Below are 13,026 nucleotides of genomic sequence, written 5' to 3' on the forward strand. Positions count from 1 at the left end.
GTACAAGCGCAGCTTAACTTTTGTTAGGCAAATTATGATGGTCATGACGACAGAGCTGTACTTAATGTTGGAAGAGTATGGCGGGATTAGAGCTATGGAAAGATCACTGACGCACAGCGGTTAGCTAAGGAATCAATGTTATACTTCTAGCACCTGATGATCAATTTGGGTTGTCATTTCAATTAAATTTAAATCTCTGTGCAGCAGTGGGTGCTTTCAAGACTGTGTCTTCTGAAAAATGCTGGTTGGAATAAATTGCACAAGTTACGATGCATAGTGAAAGGGAATTATGTTGGAAATAGATTTCATGGCGAAACGGTGTTTATTTGAAAAAATTCTTATAATAAATACTTGTAGTACTGTATCGTTTTAGAATAGTTGCGCCAAGTTATTAACGGTGAAGGTTGGCATCTAATGCTGAATACTTTAAATTGGCTATCTTAAATCTCATCATTGACACATTCTCATTAATTTTCTTTTAACTTGTATCCCACAATAAATTTGTTTTTCATAACTTTTTCAAAAGTAAAATTAATTGTGGAGTCGGCGTTTCGACTTCGTCTCATCAAAATCCGACAGTAACTTAGTGACAGGATGAAGCTAGCGCCGGATTGACGCTAGCTGAAAAAATTAAAACACAATTTGCACTGCGTAATGTCCCGCAAGAAAAGGAGTCCTGATTAAGCTAAAGGGAATCAATGAAATCGAAATATGGGTTGGCTTAGCAAACCCAATGTAACAGACACTATGCTATATTTCTACTTAGTGGAGAAAATTTAGGTAAATTTTTTTTTCTTCACTAAGGAGGAAATTTGGTAAAAAAACAAAATTGAGCGTGAAGGGCACAAAACTTATTACTAAAGTTAATTATGGAGTTTGCGATGATGAGACGAAGTAGAAAAGCACATTCCATAACTAATTTTAGTAATAGGTTTTGTGCCTTGCACGCGCAAATATTTTAAACGTGTTGTGAAAAAATGGTTTTTGCCTAAATTATCTCCACTAAAGAGAAATATAGCAATATTTTCTTTCCAATTCGACCATACAAATCCATACATCACTGTACACAAATACTGAGATTCACTAAATTGTAATGACTATTTCATTCTGATGTCTGTGTCTGAATAAATACCGAATATTCGTTGGAGCAATTTAAGCGCATGCCATACAAGTGGAGTCCGCGTTCGAATAAACTCGAACAATTAAAATAAAAACGTTTCATTCAATCACCGCGCCGCTGCACTTGAGCCCCTTCAATAAATCTCGATCCCATGAAGATATCACCTGTTGAAGACGAATCAAGATCACCTTTTGGCACGGAGAATGAACGCGCAGTCACCTGGCGACCTTCATACCGCGAGTTGATATTTTTCTGCACGTTTTTCCTGCCCCCTTTTTCGGACTGCCGAGTGTTGATATTTGGAGTCGATTGTTCTCCGGCCCCCTCGCGGACCACCCCGAACCTACCTTCATTCAAGGAATGGCAGCGAGCCCCCCAAATCCTCCAGCCAGATTTGATCGTAAAGGTCGCCTATTTGTCTATTTTTCATGGCACCTTCCGCGCGCGCGCGTTTTCCTATGATTTATGGAAACATTGTGTCCGCATCTGTCGCTGTTTGTTCTCCGGTGCAGACAGGGTAGTTCGCGTACAAAAAAGGAAAAGATTTCCTCCGTGCTTGGCCTCGTCTTCGGCCGGTTGTTCAATAAATATGATATTATATTCACGACTTCTTAATAAAACACTACTCACCAGCTGAAGACTGCGAAAAGTGATTGTTCTGCTTGTTCGGAACTCGAAGCATCGGATCGAGAGACAAATGTTAATTAGAACTTTGATTTACGAGTGCGCGGTCTAGAGGGTGACAAAAAGTGTAACCCGAAAAGGTACATGCTGCAGTTTTGCATGTTCGCATGCTAACGATTCATATGTTAATTAGCGATTTAAATGAACTCATCATTCCGATTGTATCTCGAGTGGCTGCGCGGCTAACTGTCTAGCCCTGAGCCGAGTTACCCAATCGTTGGCGCGATTTCGTCTGTGTGTTTTATATATATATATATATATATTTTCGTGTGTGGGATGGATGTCAGAATGACACCGTTGTTGGGGTGCTGCACCACAGAATTGCCATTCCCGCGCAAGAACGGAGAACGTGTAGCTGCCACTAGCTATACGATGATTCATCCACATCTGTGAGAGGCTTTTGTCAGCCCGAGATGACGCTCCCAGATGATCCAAATCGGGCAAAGGTGTTCTGATTCCCATCAATAAAATAAGTAATGAGACTGAAGGTGTCGTTTGGTAGTGATCGAAGTCGGAGCTGGTTTCCTCGGGCGGCATTGTAGCATCTGGGCATAATTAACATTTGGTTGACGTATTGAGCTTTTTCTTAGATATTTTTTTTTGCGAAATATTTCTCGTTTTAACTTTAAGCCAAATTTAGTGCTCAATAGAATCCGTAAACCAGACACTGTGTGTAAATTCGATATTCCATAAATTGTTAGGGATTTTTTTCATTTCATAATGACAGGTTATTAACCGAGAGATATAAAAAACTCTCATTGAAAGTGTATACGGAAAAAAATCGTTACCAAAATCGTGAATAAAGTGCCATGAATTCTGGAACAATCACGTTTTAACGTTACGAAAACAGGACCATAAACAAAAATCATGGCTTTTATAATTATGTTCAATTTCCGTTCAGCCCGCATAACACTTTCATTAGTGGAAATATTTGTTTTTGTTTTGTGAACTTCAGTCACAGTTTCCGCTAAGTTATTTCCAATTCGAACTACGCGAACTAGTTCACAACTTTATGAACATTATTTATAAAACCAAGTTTGACTCATGACTCAAATATTATTCATGTCGTCGTGAACCGGCTCAATATACCTAGTATAATAGTCACAACTTACCATTCGTTTTCGTGAAATAGTTCACGAAATCATAAAATATTATTCATGTATTCGTCAACTGGCTCATGATTCCTAACATATTTGTCACTTTAATCTTTGTGCTCGTGAAATAGTTCACGGATGCATAAAATGTTATTCATATGTTCGTGAACTGGTTCAAATCGTCAAATATTTCACGATATCAAGAAAAATTATTCATGTATTCGTGAATTGGTTTTTTTTCAATTATAGAGGTTTAAACCTTAAGGTCATTCGCCTCTTCGGGTTAGAAAAATCTCTTATGAAAAGTTTCTAACCATATGTGTACAAGGTAATTGATTTACCAACTACGCCACGCCCACCCCCGTGAACTGGTTCATGGTACCCAGTATAATAGTCACAGCTTATCATTCGCTTTAGTGAAATCGTTCACGAAATCATAAAATATTATTCATGTATTCGTGAACTGGTTTATGATTCCTAGTACATGATTTACGATCAATATACTAGCTATTTATGTGCTTGTGATATTTAGAATATAATCATTTGCAATATGGTGCAACATGATAATGAAATCTTTACGTGAACTCTTTCACAAAATTTCACAGAATTACTCATGGAATCATTTTTGTTCCATGAACTTTTTCATGAAATACCTAGCTGTTAGCGACCAGTAATAGGTACGAGCAGTGAATATGAAAAAACTATAAGGACCTCGAACATCGTTATTTATTTGATAATTTCATTGTGATGTCCTGACAGAAAACGAAAACTGCACTGAAAACCCCAAACAGTGTGATATAATTCACAGAACAAGATATCGCGAATGTATCTTATTTTAATGATCCAGTTCATATTGTCACGTTATTCCGAGTAAAAAAAACCGTTAGTAACCAAAAGATAATAGATCATGATAAGGTGAAGAGAATTTTCGAATACCATGATAAAACTGCTGATATCATGAACATTAGTTACATTAATCTTTAAAAGTAAGCTCTAAAATAAAATATCATGATATCATGAATAGAAGTTACGAAAATTGTGACTAAAATCTAGAAGTTACTAAAATCGCGACTAAGAACCTGAAATCATGAACACAAATTACACAATACTTGACAAAAATATTTAAAATCGTGACAAAGATGAAATCATGAACACGAATCACTCTACTCATGACTAAAATATCACGATAACGTGAATACAAATTACGAACATCACGACTAAGATCTTGTAATCATGAACTTTAATCCCGCTAACGTCATGAGAATTCACAAGAATCGCGAATAAGCTCTTGAAATCGCGAACAACGTTTGATTGTCGACCTTTGTATTCCCAAATCATGAACTAGAATTACAACAAAAACTAAACATGTCCGGGGAACAACAACATTAACCCAACCAAACATTCTAATGTAACGCCACGTATATATTCAGGGCGAACTGGTTTTTAGAAAACACAAATAGTTTCATGAATACGAGATTTATTATTCATAATTCCACGAGCTTGGTCATGGTTTTCGTAAATCGTTCAGTTCACCTTTTGTTCATGAATTTATGAACGGATTTTTTTCCGTGTAGGAAAGTAAAGAAACAAAATGTTCAAAGGCAATTTTTAAGGGAATCTTCTCCTTGATTCAGCGGAAAATCAAGCAATATTTGAGAATTTTTTTCGGAAAAACGAAAAGACATACGAACTTCTGCTTTTGATCTTTTATTTGTTATTTATCCATAATAAAACGATTTTTTTTTTCGAAAATTCAAAATGGCGGCTTCAAAGTGGCGGATCTCGTCGGCTTCTGCGCGCGAAACATCGTCCTACTTTGTCAAGTACAGGGCCACTCGTAGTCAACTGATATGAGAGATGGAAGTAATTTATTAAACTAGATAAAATTTTCTTTGAATTATACCTAATTTCAATAAACTTGGTTTAGAAAACCTATTTTAAAGACGTTAGCTAAAAAGGTGAAATTTGTTTTTTTACTGAAATCTGGAATTTCAAACATTTTTTTGAAGAAAGGACATCAGATCAATTCAACAAGACCTATTGACGTTAGCATAAAAAACATGGTTTCACAAAAGACGTCATTTTGAATTTTCGAAAAAAGTAAATCATTTTCTACTTATAGATTGATTTGACAAAAACAGTACGGTGCTAGGGATCCATAAAAGAGGACGGTTTCTTAGAGCACGGTGAGGTACAAACACATTAATCCGTGCAAGAATATCTGGGCGGTCATTATTACTACCCAACATATCGAATATAAATATTCCTTACAAGAACGTGTAGCGGAACTCTAACGTCGGTAATTCAAGCAGCATCGCTATAAGGTGGTAGCACGAAACATTTTTGTACGCGTTCTAACCAGTTTATTTGAACGTTGTGATGAGGAGCCCACACTTGCACAGCATACTCCAAAATGCTTCACAAAAATCCGAAACATAGAGATTTTAGTGCGTAGAAATCGTCAAAGTCAGCAGTATTTCACTTCAGGAAACCTAGTGTTGCGAATGCTTTTTCCGTTGTTACGGTGATTTGATCCGAAAAGCTAAGCTTTCTATCAAACAGCACTCTCATGTCACGAATGGGTTTCGATGATACGACCTTGGAGCAAGTACTCATTATGGGATGGAGTGGAAGATCGTCTGAAACTTATCATCTTACATTTGTCAACATTTACCTGCATACCATTCGACCGGCACCATTGTTCAATATTAAGTACATCTTCTGCAGCAGAGTTAAGTCCAGAAGCAATGGAACGAAACATCTTTAAATCGTCGGTGAAGAATAGTTTTCCAGATTTGATACGAGTGCAAAGGTCGTTTATGAATAAAATGAAAATTAACAGTTCTAGGTGACTTCTCTGCGGAACTTCGGTTGGCAAATCAAGCAGGCAGTGGAGTGGAGAACGCACCCAGACTAGACAGATAGGATTGCAACCATCCAGTTAACCACGGAGGAGATCCTAGTCTCTGTAGTTTCAGAAGGGCAAAGCTGTGAGGTAAATCGAATGCTTTTGAGAAGTCAAAATATATTGCATCAATTCGCTTCTCAGCAGAAGGTTGCTTTGGGTATGACTTATATACTCGATGAATGCACTATTCCGTCAGTTTCGTATTGAAGTTCGGTTTGGGGGAGAACAGCTTTGTTTTCGTCGGTCTTGTAACGGAAGTATCGCATGCGTTGTTTTCGGAAAATGTTGCGTAGACGACGAAGCTCGGAATTCCATCACAAGTACTAGTAGTTGGTCTTTCTGTTGACACGTTTCTTGGGAACTATGCGGCGGAGCATCTAGTATACAGTTCCGTAGAATGCCGCGACAGCATGAACCAGATCGTTTGCATTTAACAGATCAGACCAGTCAAAAGCATCGAAGTACGCGGATACTTCATCAACATTGCGGCGATTGCAGTCAAACTATTCCAAGCATTCAAAACCAGGCATTTTTATTACAAAGTTTTACAGAATTTTATAAGCATTGTGGTATTTTATAATGATTTTACTGAAGGTATCCGACTCAATAATTACAAAACTCACGTGACGGATGAGCAATACTGATAATTAGATGAAACAAATCAATTTAATTTCCACCTTACCATTCGAACTACTGCGCTGAACAAATGTTATAGAGGTCACATAAGCAAACATGAATTGTAACGATAGGCAGCAACACCCTACATTGTTCCTAACGCTTAAAACCATCTTTCTCACAATTTTGATTCAAGTTTTTTCTTTCAAATTCTACTTACAATTCCGATTACCAGTTTAACGCAAATATGAATAGTTATAATAGGCAGCAACACCCTACATTGTTTTCACGTTTCAAATCCTCTTCCTTGCAATTTTGATTCAAATGTTTTCTTTCAAATTCTACTTACAGTTCCGATTACTAGTTTACGCATTTAGCGCCATTCGAGTCATTAGTTCTGATGTCCGTGTTGGAGAAGCGAGCAAATATTTCACGTGTGTTTTTTTCAAACGTCTCACTCTTCTCTTATAAAAACTCATTACAAAACGGATGCATCACGCATCAGCACTAGCGGCAGAACACACACACTACCACCATTACAAATTTGTCAGAATGATTTACGAATTGATGGCCCTGCAAAACTGCTACACTTCATCCTTCATTTTTACCGAGCGCGTTGCATTTAGGTAGCAATAGCCTGCACAGCAAGCTGAAAAAAAGTGACTCTGCACCATTTCTGTACGCTTACCTCCCCGTTCCCACGTGCCCACAGGAACCCCACTCCACATGCCCACGAACAATAAAACTTACACGATCACAGCTCATCGGAGTATCGTAAAAGATCGTAATTTATTATAATTTTTGCACTCGTTATTTCCGAGGGATCGTTCTGCGCTTCTTAGTTGTGTGTCGTTACTTTTCGGGCGCACCATTATCCACCACCATCGATGACTGAGTGCTTTACTTTTGTTAAGGCGCGAACCAACCGGCTCGGAACTTGAGGGTGCTCCTTCGCCCTCACTCCCTCAGCGCCGACCAGAGAGCGCACCACACCTTCGTCGGATGGCAAGCGAAGTGATCTCGAAAAGTCAGAAACTCGTGTCCTACCTTTTTGTTCGGTTTGTACGCGGCGTACATTCGCCATCGGAAAGTATATAAATTTAATTTAGGCATATTTAACAATGATGATTATGAAATTTTTGCGGTTGCGGTAAGTTGCGGGTTTTAGTGATTCACTTTTGTCGATCCACACAAGAATGCGCGGATTTCCCAATCGAGCAAAGGAACCTAGTGCCCTTGTGAATGTGTGTGTGTGTGAGTGATTGTATGTATGGTTTGTCAATTGTGAAACTAAGCGCGGGCGGATGCCCGGCTGTAATTGTGGCTCAACTCCATGCGGCATTTTGATGCAATTTCCCTTCTTTCGGCCAGCTATTTCCGATCCAGTGATCTCGATATGTAGCAAGACACGATTAGCCATTTCCAGCCTCACTCGGACGTGACTATAGACAAAAGAGCGCCTACACCGCGTCAGTTCCTAGGTCGGCAGCAACAATGGAGCGCCCGCGTTCAATATCTTCGAAGCCATATAATTACAGATTTGTGTAATTTAGCTTCTGTCGAGAAGAGTGCGCGGATGACGGCGCTGCTGAACCCCGACTACAAACTGTTCGAACACGCTTGAGTGATTGATTGATTCGGTATTTAGCGCTCTTCGTGCGAGCGCCCTATTCATCTTTTGTGTCCGACCGTATTCTCTGTCGGTCGGAACGGATTTCTTCAGAATATCCAGACTACGAAAGCGAAATTGAACGATATATACGGCGGCGACGGCTGGCAGGGTCTCAAGAGCTCTTTGGCATGCATAGAGTTCAGCAACAATCAGCTGGGCGCAAATGAGCACCATGATCAGCAATTAATTATGAGAACTGCCGCTCGTTGCTGCTTCTTGGGCTTCTGAAAGCAACTCTGCAGCAGCCGTACCCGCCATGATAGTGCATACAAGTGGTGATAAATTAGAGACACTTTATAAACTGTAAGATTTCTCTCCTTTCTTCAATCGAGAGTCACTGAAGTGCGCAATCAAATGCACTCGCAGCTGCCGGCTTCGGTGTTGGAAGCCTCGCCGCGGCGTGGAGGTGTGTGTTTTATGTGCATCTTCGGAAAGAGGTTCAGCGTGAGTAATTAATAGTGCAACGCAGGTTGGTTGATTAGAAATCGGTCTGACTGATGGACTGACTATTGCCGGTACAGTACAGAGTAACCGAAGAGCACTTGAACCCCTGCTGAGCCTTGCTAGGGCGGTATTAAGAGCTTACAAGCACTGACAAATGACTCAATTGCGTAAGCTTTATGGGGTAAGGGTTGGGCGGCGGCGGTTTGCCCTCCACGTTCTGTGTGCTTGTGACGGTTGCACACTAAATCGGTAGTTGTATGATTTGTACCTCGATTCTTAATAAGAAACAGAACTCATTTTCAACCACAACCATCGCTGAAAGAAACCATTCCATCCCATACACTAACATTGTATCTTATTTCTTTCTATCTTTCCAGTCGTTCTTTGGCCGATCATACAACAACCTCTCCTCAATCTCCGAGTGTAAAAATAACGGAGAATGCATCATCAACAAAAAGAATCGCACAGCATGCAAAGCCTGCCGACTGCGCAAGTGCCTTATGGTCGGAATGTCCAAGAGTGGTTCCCGCTATGGACGACGATCAAATTGGTTTAAGATTCACTGTCTGCTGCAGGAACAGCAGCAAGCCGCCCAGCAGCATGCTGCAAACAATCAGAAAGCTGGACAACCTCCGGTACACGGGATGTTCGGTCCTCCTGGGGCTTACCCTCACGCAATGTATCGACCTCCGTGTACCAAAGAAGAACTTATGCTCCTCGGACTGGAAGAGTACAGCAAGCACCCGTCGGCATCACCTTCCGTGAGCTCTCCCGACAGCCATAACTCGGACAGTTCCAATGAGATCAACGATCGCCGAAATGCGCTGCTGCGCCAAGGAAAACTCCACGATCCATCCTCGATGAACAAAGAACTATTCCTGCCAATTCCCTTCGGAGGACTTCCGCTTATGCCACCACCAGGCTTCCTTCCACCATCCCACCTTATGTTCCCGGGTTTCCATCCGGCATTATACCCACACCACCAGGGTCTACTGAAGCCGGCTGATCCAACGATTCTGAGTAGTTCGCCGCTTGCAAACAACAACAGTCGCTATACACCAAATCACAATACTAGCACTAACAACAGCAACTCAGTGCCGACGGAAACTAAATCACCGGACTCGTTTTCGAAACGATTCTACCTGGACGCCATCCTGGAATCGCAAAGGTGTCCTAGCAACGAAACTGCCGGTAGTGCCAAGGAAGAACCCGAACCGGAGGAAGTCGTTCCAGCTACAATGACTCCGCCACGATCACCCACGGTAACCCGTACAGTTCAGCAGGATAATCCAATCGATCTCAGCATGAAAACGGGCAGTAGTTGCTCTTCCGAGGACCACCGGACATCGATGTCCGGTGTGGATAGCGACGATGAGCATCTGGTCGTTGTTTCCAATGATCGAAACTCTCCCCCGGTCGGTTCCTCATTGCTTCCAAAATTCACCAACAATAACAGCCTACCGAGCAACAACAACAACCACCACAACCACCACCATCATAATCATCACCAGCACCATCACAACAACCACCATCAGCGGCACCAGAGTTCCTCGTCTTTGGTGCGAGGGAGCGGGAGTGACTCTGAAATGGAAGACACAGAAACCGAATACGAACGGGAAGTAAAGCGAATGAAACTGCAGGGAACGACCCCGCTAGATCTAACGACGAAAGTTTGAGAAGGCTTGCTAACATTCCCTCTCTTCCTCGTGCTCCCGGGAAAAAACCTAAACTGTGACACAAGTCATGTGGACCCACCAAAACATAATCATAATATTACGGAAAGTCGGGCTAGTGTTTGTTGTTTAAATAGGAGGAACATATATTGCCGTTCAGGACATGAAGCAATTATATTCGTGTTGGCATTATTTGATTTGTATGAAAAGAAAATTAATTAATCCACAGGATACTGGTTAGTATTGCTGGTTTTGGAGAGTTATCTTTGTGGTCCAGCTCATGTAACCCGAATCAGTTGGCAAATGGACAGATTGAATTGTTGAGAGATTAATAGAATGACATATTTACCAAATACATGATCAGTTTTTGTCATCCTTTTTCAACTAAAACGAAAAAAAGTAACGCGGCAATAAAAGTCCTCGTGAAAAATTTAGTTTGAATTTGTACATAGTATAGCATTATACGCTCATTGACGAGTCTAAATGAATAAAAGAGAGTGCCCCTTGACAATAGAAGTATAATGGATGGCAGACAGTGTATTATAAAAAGAAGTCGCTTAAGGCCAGTTCACGAACAAACAAAAATATGTGCCAGTAGCATAATTGTAAAAAGTTTAGTTATATAGTTTTGAATTTGATCTGATTTGATGGAAGCAGAAATCAAAACAAACAAAAAAGGACAAAATGGTCAGTAAGAATTACGGTTTTATTTCTTCCGCTGAACGGATTCGACAAACCAAATTTTATCTAAATAGGAAAACTTGTACAATGCATCAGTATACATAAAATAACAACCCAGGTTGTATCATGTTATAAGTCTAAATATTTATTTTCCTCTAGCAGTGACAGAATATCCTCCACTGATACCTCCTCATACGGCCTTTACAGTACGGCTCTGCTGTGCTAACTACTCTACGGCTAGACTTGTCCAAACACTCCATCGACTCTTCAGTTCTCCGAAGAACAAGGGTCCGCTTTGAGGTGGCTTCCCACTCCATTCCGTCAGCTCCAAGGGCTTTACCTATTGCAGTCATTTCTGTCATCGTAACAGGCGCACTTGACTGCAACACATACAGAAACCCTGCAGCAGCAGCTGTCTGCGTCGATCTGCACCATTTTCCAGCTACTGGAATTTCAGTGCTACCAACCGGGAACTGGTCGGTGCTGATTAAGCACATACAAATTAATGTCAGTTCTCATCCAATATCATCATCATTTTTCTTTCATCTTTCTTCCCCGGCCTGAGCTTGAACTACTCGCAGCTTGCACAGGTACTAATCTCCTCCGCGTCTGAAGGTGTGAACTGGTGGGATCGCAGTGAGAAACGCATAAAAATCTTGATACATATATAACGAGCGCAAATCCCAAAATCGCTCGGGGGCATCAATTCTAATAAATCGGCATTGTACAAGCAAGCGACAGCCGAGTCGAGATTAGTGGACCCCGGGAGCCTCTTTTTTCTCATCATAAACCTACGCTTTTTCCCGCGCTATCTGTAGTGCAGCTCTCGCGAACAGATCCAGTTTATCTCATAAGCTTCCCGTCCCGCCAGTACTTTGAAAAAAAAAACTATCCTCCAACAAAATAAGGCCGTTTACACAAATCGCACGTTAAGTCGATCCCAGCAACCACAAATCACTTGAGCGAGAGACCTTTCTCGAAACCCCCCAAGCAAATCTGTAGCAAATAGATCCTCTTTCTTTCGCTCACCAACATACATACATACATACACACACACTCTCACACAAATGACAGTGCGCACTGTTTAATAGTCCAATTTCTCATCATGTGATGAAAATAAAATTAAAGCTGTAAACTTCCTCGAGCAAAGCACAGTCGAAATGACCAAGAAATCCCGAACAGGTAGACAAACACAAACATCGAGCTCTAGCGCATCTACTAGACGCGCGAAATGAACAAACGAAAGAAAGCAACAAAAAAAACAGAGTTGTTAAATTAAGGTTAGTTAGTCCAATGTGTAGTTTAATTTTGTTTTTAAGTGGAACCCATAAAACACACACGCAAGACACACCGAGTTGTGGTACAGTTTTAATTTGGGACCAATTTTTACGCAAATGGGAGAAAAAAAAATCGAGACACACAAACACACAAACTGCGGTACGTGAGAATTCGCCTCATAGACAATAAATCATAATAGTAGAAGGGCAAAAACAAGTTTGAAAAATTAACGAAATAGTGATCTATTGGTGTGCAAACGAGAAAGCTCAGTCAAACTTTTAAACGAGAACTGTTGTGAAATGTTTTTTTTGTCAATAGCTTAGCGTTGATGCATATCAAAATAATATTTTATAAACAGTTTTAGATTTAGTGACGCCAAGGTTTAACGTAAACAAATTGTTGATTATTGTAAAAAAATAGCTTTTAAGGAAGGCAAAATTTTAAAAACTATTTACCATATCGATTGAAGTTTATCGAAAATGAAAATAAACATCCTGTTGAAGGAAATTATTTAATTTGAAATTTGCACTGCTTTTGGCACGACATCTGAACAATCCGAAAAGCCATATGTCTTTAACTTTTTCAAACGACGCATCCTTTCATTCGGCAGGGCCGGCGGAAAGCGTGGGTAGTATGGGTAGTACTACCCACTCGAAAATAACCGAGTGGGTAATTACCCACTCGAAATTTTGAACCATTTCAAAAAAATTAGATGTGCAACGCATGTATCTCGCACTTCACACATTGCATTGCGAAAAGGGAAAAAATCCTTACTAATGGACCCCTCACCCTATGCTTTCTACCCACTCGGGCGTAAAGTGTTTCGCCACCCCTGACTCCACTACTGTCATAGCATA

At 40.5% G+C, this 13,026-nt stretch overlaps 1 protein-coding gene across 1 annotated transcript in view; it reads left to right on the forward strand.

Moving 5' to 3' along the window:
- LOC131690058 (knirps-related protein-like) overlaps nucleotides 1–12,618 on the forward strand; it is a 124,664-nt gene extending 112,046 nt beyond the window's left edge. The window contains exon 3 of the mRNA XM_058975532.1: nucleotides 8,915–12,618. Within this exon, the coding sequence (XP_058831515.1) occupies nucleotides 8,915–10,213 (1,299 nt within the window). The 3' untranslated portion in view covers nucleotides 10,214–12,618. The remainder of the gene's footprint in view (nucleotides 1–8,914) is intronic.
- The last annotated feature ends 408 nt before the right edge of the window (nucleotides 12,619–13,026 follow it).

The sequence above is a fragment of the Topomyia yanbarensis genome, chromosome 3, assembly GCF_030247195.1.
Source record: "Topomyia yanbarensis strain Yona2022 chromosome 3, ASM3024719v1, whole genome shotgun sequence".
Lineage (NCBI taxonomy): Eukaryota > Metazoa > Arthropoda > Insecta > Diptera > Culicidae > Topomyia > Topomyia yanbarensis.